We start from the raw sequence: 16,651 nt of genomic DNA, 5'->3' as shown, positions 1-16,651 counted from the left end.
ATCGATAACTTAGGGGCTGTGTTTCCTAGTTTTTTATATTAACAAAATAGTAGGAGGAAGACTGATTTTCTTTTTTGTTGTCGTTGTTAATCCTCACCCGAGGATATTTTTTTCCATTGATTTTTGATAGCATGGAAAGGAGGGAGGGAGAGGGAGAGAAACATCAATATGAAAGAGAGACATCAATTGGTTGCCTCCTGCATGACCCTGATCAGGGCTGGATATTGAACCTGCAACCCAGGTATGTGCCCTTGACTGGGAATCGAACCTTGACCCTTTGGTCCACGGGTCGACACTAACCACTGAGCAAAATCAGCCAGGGGATTTTCTTTTTTATCCTACTTCAAAATCCTGTCTTTATTCTCTAAGTCAAGCAATTTTTATCATCTTCCCGGTATTTCCCACTTCATCTTTGAACGTCTTCATTAAGATAAGGTTTGAATTATTAGATGACCTCATCTAAATGTCACCTAAATCAGATAATAGTTTTGAAATACTGGAAGATTTCCTCAGTTTTGTGCTATTTATGATGTAACAGCTATAGATATGACACACTTTAAACAAATTTTTTTTAACCCTCACCCGAGGATATTTTTTTATTTATCTTCAGATAGTGTGGGAGGCAGGGAGCAGGGGAGGAGAAAGAGAAACATCAGTGTGAGAGACACACATCAACGGGTTGCCTCCCACACAATCCCGACCAGAGTGGAGACAGACTGCAACCAAGATACGTGCCCCCTTGACTGGAATCAAACCTGCAACTCTGGTCTGCGGGCCGATGCTCTAACCGCTGAGCAAAACTGGCCAGGACAACACACTTTTAAATTTATTCTGCCTTACATTTTCTCCCTCCCTTTCTTATGTTTTCAATCAACAAAGCCGTAAATCAAGCCCTGATTCCGGGCACTTGCCCATTTCTGTGGTGTAAATACTCTCACCGTGGTTTTTTCAAGTTACCAACATAATGTCACTGAGCACGGAGTTGGCCCATAGCACACCATTTTATTGTATTTCCAACATACAAATACGGTAGAAGTAAATAACCTCAAGAGAATAATTGGGAAGGGATGAATTTTGAGTATTTGTGATCTTTTTTACTATAATTTACTTAATTGTAAATTTCAGTGTTTAGTAATGAGTATGTCTGACAACTGTCTCACAGAACTGCTAGAACTTTAACAATCAGCTCTCCCAAGCCAGTATGAGCTGAATTCAGCACAATCTTACATTGTTTCCAACATTCCTGTTGCTTGTCAGGGGAAGAAGCCATAGACAAACTCTGTTGCCTTTGAGACTGGGCGATAGAACAGGGGAAATGACGTTCTCTCTGTGTCTTTCAGATGGGTCGGTCAGCGAGCCCGACATGGCAGCCAGCTTCTGCCCTGACCACAAGGCGCCCATGGTGCTGTTCCTGGACCGCGTTTACAGTGTTAAGGATCAGAGTTTTCTGCTCCACTTGCTGGAGGTTGGATTTTTACCCGACTTAAGAGCCTCAGCCTCTCTAGATACAGTAAGTGACTAAAATAAGAAAAAATACTTTCCCATCATGGCAAATAAATTAGTAACATTGCATTTAGAAGTGAGTATTTTTTAATCTGCTCACTGATGATACATGAGTAGCTTGCTTTAAAGGGTAAGAAAACAGAGGCCCCAAGTAATGGAGGATCTTAATTGATCAGCCAGACTTAGATGTATATAAACTTGACCTCAGAGAGTCTGGTTCCCTCTCCCAAAGTTTCTCGACATCAGTACTGTTTGTTGGAGGGGGCCATCCTGTGAACTGTAGGATGTTCAGCAACATCCTGGCTTCTACCCATCCCCCAACCTCCAAAACAATTCTGGATGTCACCAAATGTTTCCCACGGGACAAACTCACCCTCGCGTGGAAAGTAGGGCTCTGTTGCTTGTGGAAAAGGTTGGCTGGCAGTGTTAGAGGCTGGAAATACTCATCCCACATCACACCCCAAGCTCAGTGCACTGCCATCAGACAGGACAATCTGAAGCTCAGGACAGGACAAGGTCAGGACAAGAAGCCATGGGTAAAGTCAAGTTCAGAAGTCAAGTGTGAGGATCCAATATCAACAGATGTCAAGACAGGAGGCCCCAGGCATTAAAGAGCCTAATGTCTGATGCCCCCGTCAGGACTAAGCAGAGACACAGAGCACCAGGAATACCGGGTCCAAGGAGAAAAGACAAATTAAATCAATTTGAAATCTAAGAACATTTTGCCAGTTTAGGGTTGTTTTTAAAGAGCCAGAGCATGTCTTCTTGATCAGTCATAAAGTTCCTCAAAGGCTCCACCTGGTGTCCAACAGAGACGGCAGTCTCAGTTCTGCAGTGGGTGGCAGAAGCCAATGCTTTGACTGAAATGGGTTGCTGAGAAACGCATCCGGTTACCTGGACATGGAAAGCAGTGTAATCCCCAGTCTGAATAAGTGCTACATCCCTGTCTCTCTCCATGAAGATGTAAGGGGCATGTGATCCTTTGGAATTATTAAAGCAATGCTTCCACAGCTTCTTTTTCCAGCTTTTCTATAAATTCCTTGGTTTAAAAATATAATTTTTTAACTTGTGGGATGTTCCTTAAGTCCCTGATCAAAGCACTCAATTTTCTCTAGATCAAATAAATAGTAAATGCTATATAAGCGCCGTCTACAAAAGCAGCTTCCTGCTTCGTTCCTCAGCACACACGTGTTCACGCGTTCTCTTCCGAGAACTGTTCAGCCACAGTACTAGAGGCTCTGTCCTTCCTCGTTTTAATGACTCTGTTAAAGTGATGGATGTGGGAGATTAGCTCTGCCCTTCAGTATGATTGCTCCAGCTTCTAGGAGACAAACTTCTGATCATTACGAGGAATACCCCGGAACATGTACAGTTTATCAAATCCTACGTTACAGAGATAATTACTGCGATGATCACAGAAAATAATGGTAATGGTTCATCTCCGCATATCTCAAGCTTTTAAAAGAAGTTTCGCCGTTTTCAGAGATGATAGTTAAATACGCTTTGGCCAAGTTCCATGTCAGTAAGCGGGCCTTCCCGGAATCCGGCCTGTCTAAGTGGACAAGAGAGAACGCTGCACATGAGAATTGCAGCCGTTTCAGAGAAGGTCCCGCATTTCTGTTCTTTGGACACTTGTGGCCCTGAGGTCTGGCCTCGTGTGTCATTTATCAGAGTGTGAATTGTTCACGATGCTCATAAATTGAGTGAGGGGGTCAGAGCTCCTCCGCTTTCTCTCTGTCAAACCTGTGAGTGTGAGAGCTTCCTTGGCCTTCGCCATCTATAATCTCAGATTCACAAGAGGACAGCTTGTGAGTCTCCCTACGGGGAGAAAAAAGAGCTAGAACGGGAGAGTAATGTGGCTGAACTTTGCAAACGTCAAGGAAGTCGGGTTGGACCGGCCATCACAGGATTTGACGGGTTTGGAATTCCTGGAGGGGACGTTTACAAGTCATTTGGGATGAGTTAGGACCAGCCAGCCTTTGCTTTTGTTCTGTTTACTTTTTCTTTTTACAGGATTTTTTTCCCATTTAAAATGCAAAGGAGAAATCAGTCTGCAGAGACGGCACAAAGGTGTTCACTTTGTGGCAGTGACACATGGACATGTGTGCGCTTCCCTGCCCCGCCAGGGGGCGCTCGTGCGCGGGGCAGGCATGGCCGTCTTTCCGGAGGAGATTAACCAGGTCCCCATGCCCTTTCCTAGGTCTCCCTGAGCACGACGGAGGCGGCGCTGGCGCTCAACAGGTACATCTGTTCCGCGGTGCTCCCGCTCCTCACGAGATGCGCCCCTCTCTTTGCTGGAGCAGAACACTACACCTCTCTGATCGATTCCACGCTGCAGACGATATACAGGCTTTCCAAGGGACGTTCCCTCACCAAAGCTCAGAGGGACACTATAGAAGAATGTTTGCTGGCCATTTGCAAGTAAGCCCCCCACGTGTTCACCCCTGCGCATGCGTCCATGTCCGCGGCCGTCAGTCCTGCAGTCAGTCTGCAACCTGGAGGATCCCGTCTGAGGAAGCTTCCAGGCCTTTGCCATACACCAGCCTTCATCCAAACACCTACCCCCGTTTGCTGAAGGCCCTTTCTGATCTCTCTGGGGAAGTAGGGGGGAGGGCACAGCTCAGGATCTAGCCCTTAGGGGTGGTGGACCAGGAGATGAGACTGTCTTTCAGGCCTGAAGTATTCAGGTGAAGAACTGCTATAGCTCCTAAGACAAGAGCCCGAAGCAGGCTTTGCCCTCTGCGTGAGTGGACCCTTACACAGAGGCCAGACTCGAGGAGTGTGAATCCAAGCAGCCCAGATCCAGCCCTCAGAAACTGGGAGCAACGACTGGAAGGAATCTCCAGGCCCAGTGGTTTCCACCACTGCAAGTAGACATCAGAGCCACCGAGGACAGAAGGTGAAGTCACCCCGAGAGCCCTGGCTCCTCAGGAAACTATGTCCGGTCTGGTCAGGTCAAAGGAAGAAGGACGCTTAGTACAGCAGGTCTCAGCAGCTGGTCTGGGACCAGCGTCTCCGGGTTAAGCCAGTTTTCTACCTCATTTGCATATTAGAATCACCTGGGGAAATACTAGGTTAATACCCCAGTGCCCAGGTCCTACCTCCCCCTGCCCAATCCAACCTTTAGGGATGGGACCCAGACCTCTAGCTATTGAAGCTCCCTGGTGATTCCATAAAGCAGCCCAGGTGAGAGCCTCCGCTTCAGGTGGTCCTGGAGATCCACCCACACACCAGCTGGGCATGGTCCTGATTCTCGCTGAATAAGCTGTTTCCTAAAAACACCAGGGGTGACTATGTATTGAGGGGCTAGAGCTACCTAGAAAACAACAGCTATTGGTCCTATTAGAACATCAAACTAAAAGGCAATCTCACACTTATATTTCAAAGATAATAAAGGTCCTTGCATTTAAAATGCTTTATTAAAATTAAGCTAGAGCTGCTATCTTTTGGTTTTCTAAAGCCTTCAACTTCAGGCTTCAACTGCTTTAGGGGACAAGTACTGTTTGCCTGGGGTGTGGAATAGAGGCTAGAGGATGGAGGGAGGTGGGAGGGGGCCTCCACCAGCGCCCCATAAAAGGGGTTTCTGAGTTCCTCCACCAGAATCAGGGTCTACACTCTGACACCATTTCATTCATTCCAAGATTATTGAAGATGGCAGAGAATTGAGTTCATTAGAAGGCTTTGGTCCTGAAAGAGAGACGAAGCTGGGTCAATGCACTTACAGCCTCTGGGAGTCACTAGGGTGCTGGGGTTCCCCCTTCGAAAGGAAGAGGAGCCCTCTCTACTTTTCTTTCCAGTGGGGCGAGAAAGTAATGGATGAGCTTGCACAGAAGGACATCCTATCACTGTTGATTCTGTAACTGGCTGGTAACTGCATCCGTAGCAGCTGCAGATCTTGTTCTGCCTTTTGCTAGATCTGAGCTCAGCAGATGTCTTAGGAACCGGACCAGCCAAGGAGCCCTGTCTCCCTGCATCAGCTATTTCCAAGTATTAAAGTCTTGTTGGTGAGACTGATATTAGCTGTAAGTGCTTTTAAAGAATCAGACTTCGAGGAAATTAGAATTTTACATCAAACTTAAAAATTAGCCAACAACCCTATTACTGTCCTCAAAGGGGCTTCCACACACCTCCCCTTGGCCCATATGAGCTCTGGATACAGTAGACCAACTGATCCGTAACTAGCTATGTCATTATTTATTTTTAATACATCAGGAATTAATAGAGGTAGAAATTTCTTTCATGCCTTGGTTTTATTCAAGTTATATTACCAATAAGCTAAACAATAAAGTGAAACGTTGAAAAATTTCACATTATAATAACTAGAGTCAGTTGACTCACTGTATATTCTGACTGACCCTTTTCACTCCTGGGCTTTTAATCAGCAGAGCAGATCTAGGAAACATTGTGAAACAGAGAAGTTTTATTGTCCCTCTCTGCTTACGTCCGTCCTCCTTGCCGGTGTCTCCAAGGCTTCCCCAGCGTTCCGGCCCTAACGTCAAAGTTATTAACTTTGCCTCTCTGGTTCCTTAGGCATCTGTGGAAGGAATCCGTGGGTCTGCGAACGGAACTGAGATGCCACATTGTGTGTGTTGTGTACACGTGCTTTTCTCTGCAGAGAATCCAGAGGGTCCACTCGATTTTTTTAAAAGTTTGGCAATCTACTTTGGGACAGCATAGATGGACCTAGAGGGCATTACACTAAGTGAAATAAGTCAAACAGAGAAAGAAAAATACCATATGATTTCACGGATAGGTGGAATCTAAAAAAACAAAATAAATGAACAAACAAAACAGAAACTCATAGATACAGAAAATCAAATGATAGTTGCCAGAGAAAGGGGAGTTGGGGAGGCGGGTGGACAAGGAGGAGGGATGGAGTACGAATCGGCAGTTACACAAGCGTCTCAGGGATGTCGAGTGCAGCACAGGGAACATAGTAATATCGTGTCAGGTGGGCACTAGAATGAGGGTGATCACTTCATAAGTTCCATAAACGTCTAAACACGATGTTGTACACTTGAAACTACTATAATATTGTATGTCAACTATAACTGAAACTATTTTTTATCTAAAAAAATTTTTAAAGTTTGGTAATTAAAAGTAAAGGCTAAATCAAGGTTGTTTCTCCCTCCTTTTGCTATCTCGGAACTTATCTGCACCCAGTACCAAAGCATAAACTCTTCGACAGTTGGATAAATTATTCTCTAATTAGTTAGTGCATTTGCTTATTCAAGGAGTGTTTTTTGAGGATGGAGCCTAATCTAAAGAAATGATTCTAGTAATGAGAATGTTAAGGATCAGATAGTAACTCAGTTCCCTTCAGATCCTACCAGTAGATGGCCTCAGATTCCGCCTCTGCAGCTGGTCAGCGCTAACTTCCTTGGCGGAGTTCAAGGGGATTCGCAGGCCTTAGAATAAAAGCACCTGCTTCTTCTTTCTATTACATTCTTCACACTTAATCAGTGGTTACTTTGAATGTGCATGGACCCTAGAACTTCCTGCCAAATGGTGATGGGAATTTAACCTTAGGTACCTCGATTTATTAGCCACATGTCTCTCTTTTCTGTATTCTAACTATATCCAGTTTTTTAAATTCTTACTATATTTCTTTTTGTTGTTGTTGAAATATTACAGATTGACCCCCTCCTTCCTGCTCCCACCCTCTGCTCTCTTTTTAAAGTGTTTTATCATTGACTATGCTTTACCCAGGATCGAGTGGGGACTTGTTTTGAGGCTTAGTGCTAACATATGGTTATTGCTGAGTGTTTCTTTTATCCTTCCTTTATTATTTTCTTCCTTGTTTTTTCATCCCGTCCTGCGCGGCCTGTTCCTCGCTGCAGCCACCTGAGGCCTTCCATGCTGCAGCAGCTCCTGCGACGGCTTGTTTTCGATGTGCCCCAGCTCAACGAATACTGCAAAATGCCTCTTAAGGTAAACGTCTCGCTTGTTCCAGAAACACAGTCCACAGCACGGGAAACGTGCCTTGGAAAACATGAGGTCTTCACAGCATGGGGAGAAACATGGGCTTTATTTTACCCCGTTCTGCTGAGAGCTAGCAGGATGCAGCTGACAAAGTCAGCCCCTTCTGGGGTGTGTCTGGGTTGAAGGGTAGGGCTTCCATTCATTAGCTGCTCCGGTTTTCTGGGCTGGCTCTCCACCAGCTGCAGAGGTGAGTGAGGGGACTTGGATTTTGTACTTTCCTACCCTAATTAGGTTTTCAGAATGGTTTCAATCTCAAAGACCTTGGAAGGCCTGTGATTATTCATTTAGATACAGAAACTAAAATGTCCCTTTTCTCTTCCATGCTGTTTTGTGCTTTTTCTTTTATTTTGTAGCAGATCCTCTTCTTTTTTCTTTACTTCTTTTTCTTTACTAATGAACAGGGGAGCCACAGAGACCTCTTTTCTTTCTTTCTTTCTTTCTTTCTTTCTTTCTTTCTTTCTTTCTTTCTTTCTTCCTTTCCTTGTCGTTGTTGTTGTTGGTTTTTGTCTCTTCGTTCCTGATCTTCACATAAATTACAAATATTTTATCACTAGCACTGTGAGCATCTGGGCTTGGGGGTGTCATCAGAATCAGCCCCCACACAAGAGCAGTTGTTAAGCTCTTACCTTTGTGTATCTGTGGAATTTGCATATTCAAAAGCATCAGCTGTGGCTCAAAATTCTGCTTAGTGATTTTAACAGAATTTTTCCTTTTTGTCAGAAATAGCCCAAGCAGGGATTTCAGGAAGCGTTTTACGGGGATTGAACAGAATTCCCGGGAGCCTTTAGTTCAGTCCTCCTGCAGGCCAGGCAGAGGGTAGGGAGTGCGCTCTCAGATCCCTCCCCCTCCAAGGGCACAGGTGTCTCGCACCCTGACGGCCCAGTTCCCATCTCAGAAAGTACCAGAGCTGAACACCACGGTCTCTCAGTTCAACTGAGCATTTCTTCCCCGGCAGGCCCATGCTGTTGGTTGGATTCTGGCTCCCAAAGGCACATTATGAATAGCCCTCAGTAAGCTCACTTTTACCTCTTAGATCAGGGATTCTTCTCTTTTTTAAAATTTTTGTTGAATTTATTGGAGTGACATTGGTTAGTAAAAGTATATGGGTTTCAGGTGTACTATTCTATAAGACATCATCTGTACATTGTCTTGTGTGTTCACTACCTCAAGTCAAGTCTCATCACCATTTATCCCCCTTTACCCTTGTCTACCTCCCCTCGCCTACCACCAGCCGGGAGACCCCTCCTCTCCTCTCTGAAGATGTGGATTCTATTTTCTGGGACGGGAGCATGAGCAGTGTACCTCTGCCCTCTGCTGGCCATGTGTGGAACTACTGTTACTTGTCTGGGCCATCATAAGGCTGATGTGAAGGGGAAGGAAGCCATGGGCAGAAATCAATCTGGAGAAAACTTTCAGACCCACAATGTGCTCCCCACCTTCCCTTCCCCATATCAGCATTACCCCGCATCTTCCAGGTTTATGAGCAAAGGCCTCAGAAGAAAGTCTCCCTGCCCCTGACTGGCTGGAATGACACAGCGACTACTGTCAAAGAGTACAGTTTCTGGTTTGGAGTAGAAATAGTTATCCATTTATTAGAAGGAGGTGCACGATTAATTAGGCTGGAGCTCATCGGGCAGGAGAGCAGACCACTCCTGGTGGTGGCCGAGGGCCTCTCTCTAGATGACCCACTGTTTCAACACTGCCTTCGCCTCTCCTGATGGCTGCTTGCTGTTTTGTTCTCCCCACATGTGGTTGATGCTGTGGATGTTCTCTACCCCTCCCCACCGGTGCCGTCCTGTTTGGAACCTCCCAGCTTCTGACGAGTCACTACGAACAGTGCTGGAAGTACTACTGTCTGCCCTCGGGCTGGGGCAGCTGCGGCCTGGCCGTGGAGGAGGAGCTGCACCTGACCGAGAAGCTTTTCTGGGGAATTTTTGACTCCCTCTCCCACAAGGTAACGGCATGCTTCCCAAACGGACAGGGGGGCCCTCAGAGGCTCAAGCTGCCACAAGTAATCATGGCTCATCGCATCCAGCCTTGACCGTGTGGGAGGAACCGCGCCTAGTACTTCACTAGTGTGTTACGGTCATCCTCATCCCAACCCCTGAACTAGGAACCACTCTGACCCTGGTTTTACAGGTGAGGAGAAGTCCCAGAGTGACTGAGTCACTTGCCAGACTCGCAAAGCTAATACGGGGAGGAGGGAGCGACTACCAGAGTGAGCAGAAACATTTCCTGGTGTCAGCCATGGTGCCTGACCCCACCGCTGTCCCTTCCCCCGACCTGTGGCCCGGTTATCTGGTCTTCACTGGGTTCAAGCCTAGAGGAGTCATGACACCTGCTCTGAGGTTGGGTGTGGGGTTTCCAGGAGGCTTAAGCCACAGTGCGGGAGGGGAAGAGGAGATCGTGGGAGAATGAAGGGCATCTGAACCCAGAGCCTTCCTGCGCCGTCTGATGGAAATACAGCCCCACTCTCAGACTCGCCTCACTTCCCCTGCGCCAGTCTATTTGGGTTTTCGAGGTCATCAGCTTTAGAGGTGGGCCTGGGTAGGGCTGGCTTTCCTGCAGAAGTCTCAAACGTGTGTATGGCATGTTCACCTGCCCTGAAGCACTGTACTCCTCTGTTCGTGTAAGCAGATCAAAAGCTGTCCCTAACCTCATGTTATTTGACTGAAATTCCTTCCTGGCCGGTTCAAGAGAATGGATGTGCTATTGAGCAGTCTGCTGGTGATGTTGACGTGTGACCCAGGTCAGCCTCTGGGGAGCCTGGCAAAGCTGCTTATGCCTCTCCGGCTATGGGCTGGGTCAGTTTCTACAAGCCTCTATGGCCAGCAAGTGTATAGACATTTCTGGCCTAGCGAGCGCCACCTTAACCCTTAGATATTCTTTAAATTAACTATTTAGGAGATACTAATTTTTTTTTAACCCTCACCCCAGGATATATTTGTTGTTCTTTTTTTTAAAAATTTTTTCTTTATTGATTTTTATTTTTTTTTTTTATTTATTTTTTTTTTTTTATCCTCACCCGAGGACATTTTCACATTTTTTTGTTCAGGTAGAGTGGGAGAGAGAGAGAGGAACAGAGAGAGAGAGAGAAACATCGATGTGAAGGGATACATTGAGTGGCTGCCACCCGCACGACCGACCAGGGCCGGGGACAAACTGCAACCGAGGTACGTGCCCTTAGCGGGAACCGAACCCGGGTCTCTCAGGACCGCAGGCCGACGCTCTAACTGCTGAGCCAAACCGGCCAGGGCTCTTTATTGATTTTTAAAGAGAGAGGAAGGAAGAGGGAGAGAGAGATAGAAACATCTGTGAGACAGAACATTGATCGGCCACCTCCTGCATGCCCCTCACTGGGGAATCTGGCCCACAACCTGGGCAAGTGCCCTGACCGGGCATCGAACCAGCGACCTGTTGGTGCCTGGGTCGACGCTCAACCACTGAGCCACACCGGCTGAGCTTTGTTGTTTTCTAAAGAGAGGAATGGAGGGAGAAAGGAAGGAAGGAGGAAGAGAGAGAAAGAAATATTGATGTGAGAGAGAAACTTTATCAGTTGCCTCCCATATGCGCCCTGACTTGAGATTGAACCTGCGCCCTTTTTGGTGTTCAGACAACGCTCCAACCAGCTGAGCCACCCATCCAGGGCTAGGAGATACTGACTTAAAACCCCACTGAATGTGTTTCAACTTAAAGCCAATGGTGACCTGAGGGCTTTACAGACTGTCATGTCACCCTCCAAGGATCCCTCAGTTCCCACCAGAATGTGTTCAAGGGCTTACATGCTCCCTGGGCCGGTTAACCTGGACACAGGGCTGCGTCGTATCTTGCTCTGTTCACTGGGGACTGTTTCCGCCTGGTGGCTGTGGTTCTGGTTTCGCACTAACGTGGCGTTTGGTTTTCCTCACAGAAGTATGACCCAGATCTCTTCCGGATGGCCCTGCCTTGTCTCAGTGCGATCGCGGGGGCCTTGCCACCAGATTACCTAGATACCAGAATCGCAGCCACGTTGGAGAAACAGGTCTCAGTGGACACAGACGGCAACTTTGACCCCAAGCCTATCAACACCACAAAGTGAGTCCTGGATCATGTCCGAGCTGGTCCCGGGTTTTGCCCAGTGGCCAGTGGCTCTCTGTCAGAAGGTAGCAAGAAAGTTCAGAGCCTCCCCTTCTACCAACACTGCTTATCGTTTCTCTTGACTACAAGTCACATCAGGAAACTGGATCTCGTCCTCAGCTCCTGAAGGGTTAATCCAGCCACATCTGATTTTATACTCTATTATTATGTTCCGGGCTTTTGTTTTCGAGGGCGGGGTTGGTTTATTTATTATAAGAGATGGATGCTCTCCACAAATGTCATCTCAGGCATTGCGAGAACCACCCTGACAAATGAGGCAATTCATTTATGAATGAGTTTTTTGACAAAACCTTCACTCTTTGTGAATTGGGCCTGTACAGACCTAATAGCATCGTTCATCAAAACAGCTTCATAAATAACACTCAGCTGAGCCCGACGAGGCTCGAGGGGCGATGGAAGAACCGCAAGGGGTCCTTACCTGCCAGGGGATGCTGAGCCTTTGGGACAACCCGACAGTAGCGCCTTTCATGTCTCCCTCTGATTCCCCAGCATCTGTTCCCGGTGACGATTAGGCCTGGACGAAGCCTAGGCTGTTTGGGCTGGTGGCGGCTCTGCCCCAGTTATGACCGTGTGCCCTGGGGCACACAGACTTCATCCGCAGGTGCCTTCTAAAAGGAGACTCCCAAACTCTGTAGGCTGAGCAGGGACTGTAAGACATCCTATACGAGCTCCTCGGACTTGTGTTTTATGGCAGAAGTTCTCAGATGAGAGCCATAGCCTGAGACCTTCCCTGGGCTGTCCGCTTGGCTAACGTATACAAGTCATCTTTGGGACCATTAATATACAGCCCATCAGACGGAGCCTTGAGCTGAGTGGGTCATGGGAAACCGTTGAGTCTGCGCGGAGGAAGAGGCAGGGGCTGGTCGAACACCAAGCTGGGGCCAAAGAGAAGGCAGGTGTTGACTTTGGATACCTTCAGCCTATGAAAATATCAGCGTGCCGAAGGATGACAGGGGGTGGGGTGACGCAATGCTCTCGTAAACGTTGAGATGACACTGTGCTCCAGCGACTGTGTGCTAACGATGAGGGTGCCACGGCAATTCGAGAGTTCTGCTTTCTTTCCATATACCTTGACCTCAGTGGGTTCTTCGAGTGATGTGAGTGAGAGAGACTGAATCTGGCTAACTTGAGCTGGAAAGGACCTTATTGCAAGGTTAGGGGGTCATCATCAAATCCTAGAGAAAGGCTGACTAACCTGGCCTCCGCAAGGACAGACACCGAGACAGAGGGGCCAGAGGGACAACCTCCAGGCCTCCCCACTGGATGAACCCCCTTGAAGAGTTTGCTGCCCTGGTCTCACCTGACTCAGGATTCAAATTCCTGGAAAAGTGAGTCGAGGGGCCTCGTCGGGTGCCCATCTCACAGTGTGCAATGCAGGACTCGTTCCTCACAGGGAGAGGGAGGTGCTGTGACCAACAGAAGGGACAAAACTCTGCTAGACCCGCAGAGACAACCGGTATCTCTTTACTTCCAAAATTCTAGTACTTAAATATGAGTCACTGAATCCAAAAATGCGGACAGCCAGTTCCTTTGTAACATTGAATCCTCTAGCTGCCCGTCTCTGCCATCCCCAGATTGCAGCCACGCGAGGACAGGCCAGTGTCTTTGCATGAAGGGATCCTCACTGTGCCACCCAGACAGGTCTGGCCCAGGAGCCAGAGTGGTTCTTCAGGAGCTGGGGGAACCCAGTGCAGCTGGACAGAGGCCACCTACACAGCAGAGCACCCTGCAGAGGGGTCCCCTGGATAGACTTGGGGGTGTCTGTGACCAGGCCGGGTATGCAGGCCTTCAGCTCGGGCACGTCCCTGTGTCCGGAGTCCAGCTTCAGCCTTGGGTTAGCTGGTTGATCAGATCCAGCTTCTGATGGCTGACTGCGGGTTCTGGCCACCTTTTCAGTACCTCTGGCTGAAGTGCTTGGCGAGGTGGTCATTTGGTTTCTGTTCCTTCTCGTTTCAGTTTCTCCTTGCCTGAAAAATTGGAATACATTGTCACCAAGTATGCTGAGCATTCACATGATAAATGGGCCTGTGACAAGGTAGGGACTCTCCTCCAACTGACCATTTTCCGGGGAAACAACAGCCCGAGAACATCGAAGGGCCCCGTCCTGACGTGTCTCAGTGACAGATGCGCCGCGCTGAGAGCATTCATTATTTCTGAGCAGCAATTTCCCAGGGTTGGTGGTCAGAGAAATAGGCGGCAGAAGCTGGAGGTGCTGCTTTTTGTGTTTCTCTGGAGAACGTGATGGATTCTGTGAGAGCTCACTTCTGTCTCAGCATTGCGCCCCTGGAGTTCGCACCCGAGCACCTGCTCACGTCTGTTTGTCGTAAACGCTTCGTGCAGGGCGGGAGGCTTTCATTGCTCTTCCTCTCTGAAACGTCTTCCTTTTTGGAAAAGGGAAAGTGAAATGGAAGGCCTTCTCCTTGCATTTTGCCGGGAAGCTGGATTTTGCTTGCGGGAGGGAGGACACGCGTCTTCCTGGGGCAGCGGCAGAGGCCCAGACTCTTCCTGATGAGTAAGCCTTCCATCTGGTGTTTAAAATTCCCCACCACATGAGGTCAGCCTGCTTAATAAGTTTAATTGCTCTGTCAGCCCTTTAATGCTGGCAGACAGAGGGGGAGGGACGTGCCAGAGGCAGCCAGGATTCCTGTGGGCAGCCAGGGAGGGATGGGGCCGTTGCTCAGCTGCAACTTCAGCAGGGAACAGTGGAGCGAGTGCACAGCAGGGCCACGGAAACCGCCTCCACACAGCGTGTCCCGGAGGGAACACCTCACCCTGGTCCCTGTTGGGGGCCGATGATCACAACAACCATTGTAATGGTAGAATGGGCTAATACCTCACGGTTCAAGAGCAGGTGTTGGCGAAACTTTTCTGTAAAGGGCCAGACAGTAGACATTTTTGGCTTTGTGGCCAGATGGTCTTATTGCACCTTCTCAGCTCTGCCATTATAGCACGCACAGTGCGTAATGAAGGCACACCCCTGTCTCCAGTAAACTGCGTGTGCAGCTCGTGGTCGGCCAGATGTAGCCCACGGGCTGTAGCGGGATGACCCCTGCTCGAGAGCATCTGTGTCTTCTCAGCACTCATTACAGACGCCATTTGGCCAGACTGGAAAAGTGGGGAAAGCTGCACCCCCTCCATCCACAGCACGTCAGTCCTTCTCTGAGCCATAGGGACTCACTCCTTCGTCTCTCCTGAGTTCGAATGGTTCCCTCCGCCCCACCCCAGGCTTTAGTCCAAGCTGCCCAGACAGTTGTGATGATCTCCTCACTAGTCTGCCCACAAGCATGTTCCCAGTCTGTCCTTCACACTGTAGGCAAGTGAGAGCGTCAGTGTGGAGATTTGGTCACATCCTGCCTCTGTTCCCCATTGTAGCCCCTTCTCCTTGTTAAAGCTTCTAACTATTTTTAACAGAAAGGTCAAAATCTTTCATCTGGCCTGACAGGCACTTCCTAATCGGGCCTCTGCTACCAGCTGTAGCTTCATCTCTCTCTGTGCCCTCTGGCCACATCCCCGTCTTTTTACCCAGCCCCCCCAACACACACACACACACACTCACACACACACACACACTCACACTCACACTCACTCCCACCCCACTCACCAGCTCGTCCTGCAGATCTCTGTCCGCACAGGAATGCCCAGGCTGCCCCTTTCCCAGATTCCTCAGAGACAGGCCCGCCTTGCACCCTGCTCTTTCCCATCATAGTATTTTCATAGCAGCTTCACATAGCTACATTTACATAGTCACGTTTACATAGTTACATTTGCATAGTTACTTTTACACCAGTTTTCAACTATACTTTCACTGGTGTGGTATTTGATTACTCTCTCTCTTCCAGTAGACCATAAGCTTCATGCGTTCAAGGAAGCATGTTTGCTCACCTTCACCAGGTGGGCATCAGTGATCTCACAAGATAAAGAATCTTGTCCCTGTCCTCAAGAACCCCACAGCCTTACAGAGACCAGACTGGTGATTGCCAGAGGGGAGATGGGTGGGGAGACTGGGTGAACGAGGTGAAGGGGTTAGAGAGTGCGGGGGGCGGTCACAGAGTAGTCACGGGGATGTCAAGTACAGCGTAGGGAATAGAGTCGATAACGTTGTGATGACTGTGTGTGGTGCCAGGTGGGTGCTGGAAACATCAGGGGGACACTTTGTAAAGTATAGGATTGTCTAACCACTATGCTGTACACCTGAAGCCAATACAAAATAACACTGAAAGTGGACTGTCATTGAAAAAAAAATTTTTTTTAATAAAAGAACCGTAGAGTGTGTGGGAGAAACAGAATAAGGCAGCCATGGCGGCACCACTTGCTCGTTGCTGTGAGGGGCGTGCGCACGGGCTGGAGCACACAGGAGGCGCCCCTAGTCCCGCAGTGGGGGTCTAGGGACTCCTCGAGCCGGAGACCTCCAGGTGCGTGGGAAAGGGCAGGTGTCTGGGCGGGCACGGGAAGCATGTGTGTGTGTGGCTGGCCCGGAGGCAGCAGGTGCAGATTCAGAGAAGCAAGAGAGAGATGGCTTTGGGGAACTTTAGTCCAGTATTTCAGGACATGGAGTAGGCCGGGGAAGCGGGGTGAGATGAGTCTAGACAGGTCAGCGAGGTCTTCGCTACAGCTTTGGAGGCCAGAAAGAGTTTGCATTTTGCCACGATGGGAGCTGGGAATCAAAATTTTAAAGCAGCAGAGGACCCTGATTGGGTGATCTTGTAAACACCCCTTCCCCCCAGCAGTGGCGTAGAAAATGGAGTCAGAGGGATTTGGCTGAAGGCAGGGACCGTGTAGGAAGCTGTCACAGTAGTCCAGGGGAGAGCTGACGGTGGCCTGGACTGCCACCCTGGCAGGAGACGGGAGGTGGAACCATGTGAGAACGTGCGGAGGAGAAGGGACTGTCCTTCTGGCTCAGAAAGTGAGCGTCTGCTGGTGCCATTCACTGAGGTAGAGGGAGCCCCAAGGAGGAGCCGCATAGAGAAGGGAAACGCAGGCTCTGTCAGACTCGCGGAGAGGAGCCTGTGGGAACCTCCCAGCAGAACTC

The 16,651-nt window shown here is 48.7% G+C and overlaps 1 protein-coding gene across 1 annotated transcript in view; it reads left to right on the top strand.

The window, feature by feature from the left end:
- Nucleotides 1-16,651, top strand: part of RYR3 (ryanodine receptor 3) — a 372,120-nt gene that overhangs the window by 259,889 nt on the left and 95,580 nt on the right. The window contains exons 48-53 of the mRNA XM_036247201.1: nucleotides 1,341-1,510; nucleotides 3,704-3,924; nucleotides 7,344-7,434; nucleotides 9,299-9,439; nucleotides 11,396-11,559; nucleotides 13,579-13,657. Of these exons, the coding sequence (XP_036103094.1) occupies nucleotides 1,341-1,510; nucleotides 3,704-3,924; nucleotides 7,344-7,434; nucleotides 9,299-9,439; nucleotides 11,396-11,559; nucleotides 13,579-13,657 (866 nt within the window). The remainder of the gene's footprint in view (nucleotides 1-1,340; nucleotides 1,511-3,703; nucleotides 3,925-7,343; nucleotides 7,435-9,298; nucleotides 9,440-11,395; nucleotides 11,560-13,578; nucleotides 13,658-16,651) is intronic.

Source organism: Molossus molossus, unplaced genomic scaffold (genome assembly GCF_014108415.1).
Source record: "Molossus molossus isolate mMolMol1 unplaced genomic scaffold, mMolMol1.p scaffold_m16_p_1, whole genome shotgun sequence".
Classification (NCBI taxonomy): domain Eukaryota; kingdom Metazoa; phylum Chordata; class Mammalia; order Chiroptera; family Molossidae; genus Molossus; species Molossus molossus.
Note: the sequence above shows the minus strand (reverse complement) of the source record. Positions and strands in the feature narration are given on the sequence as shown.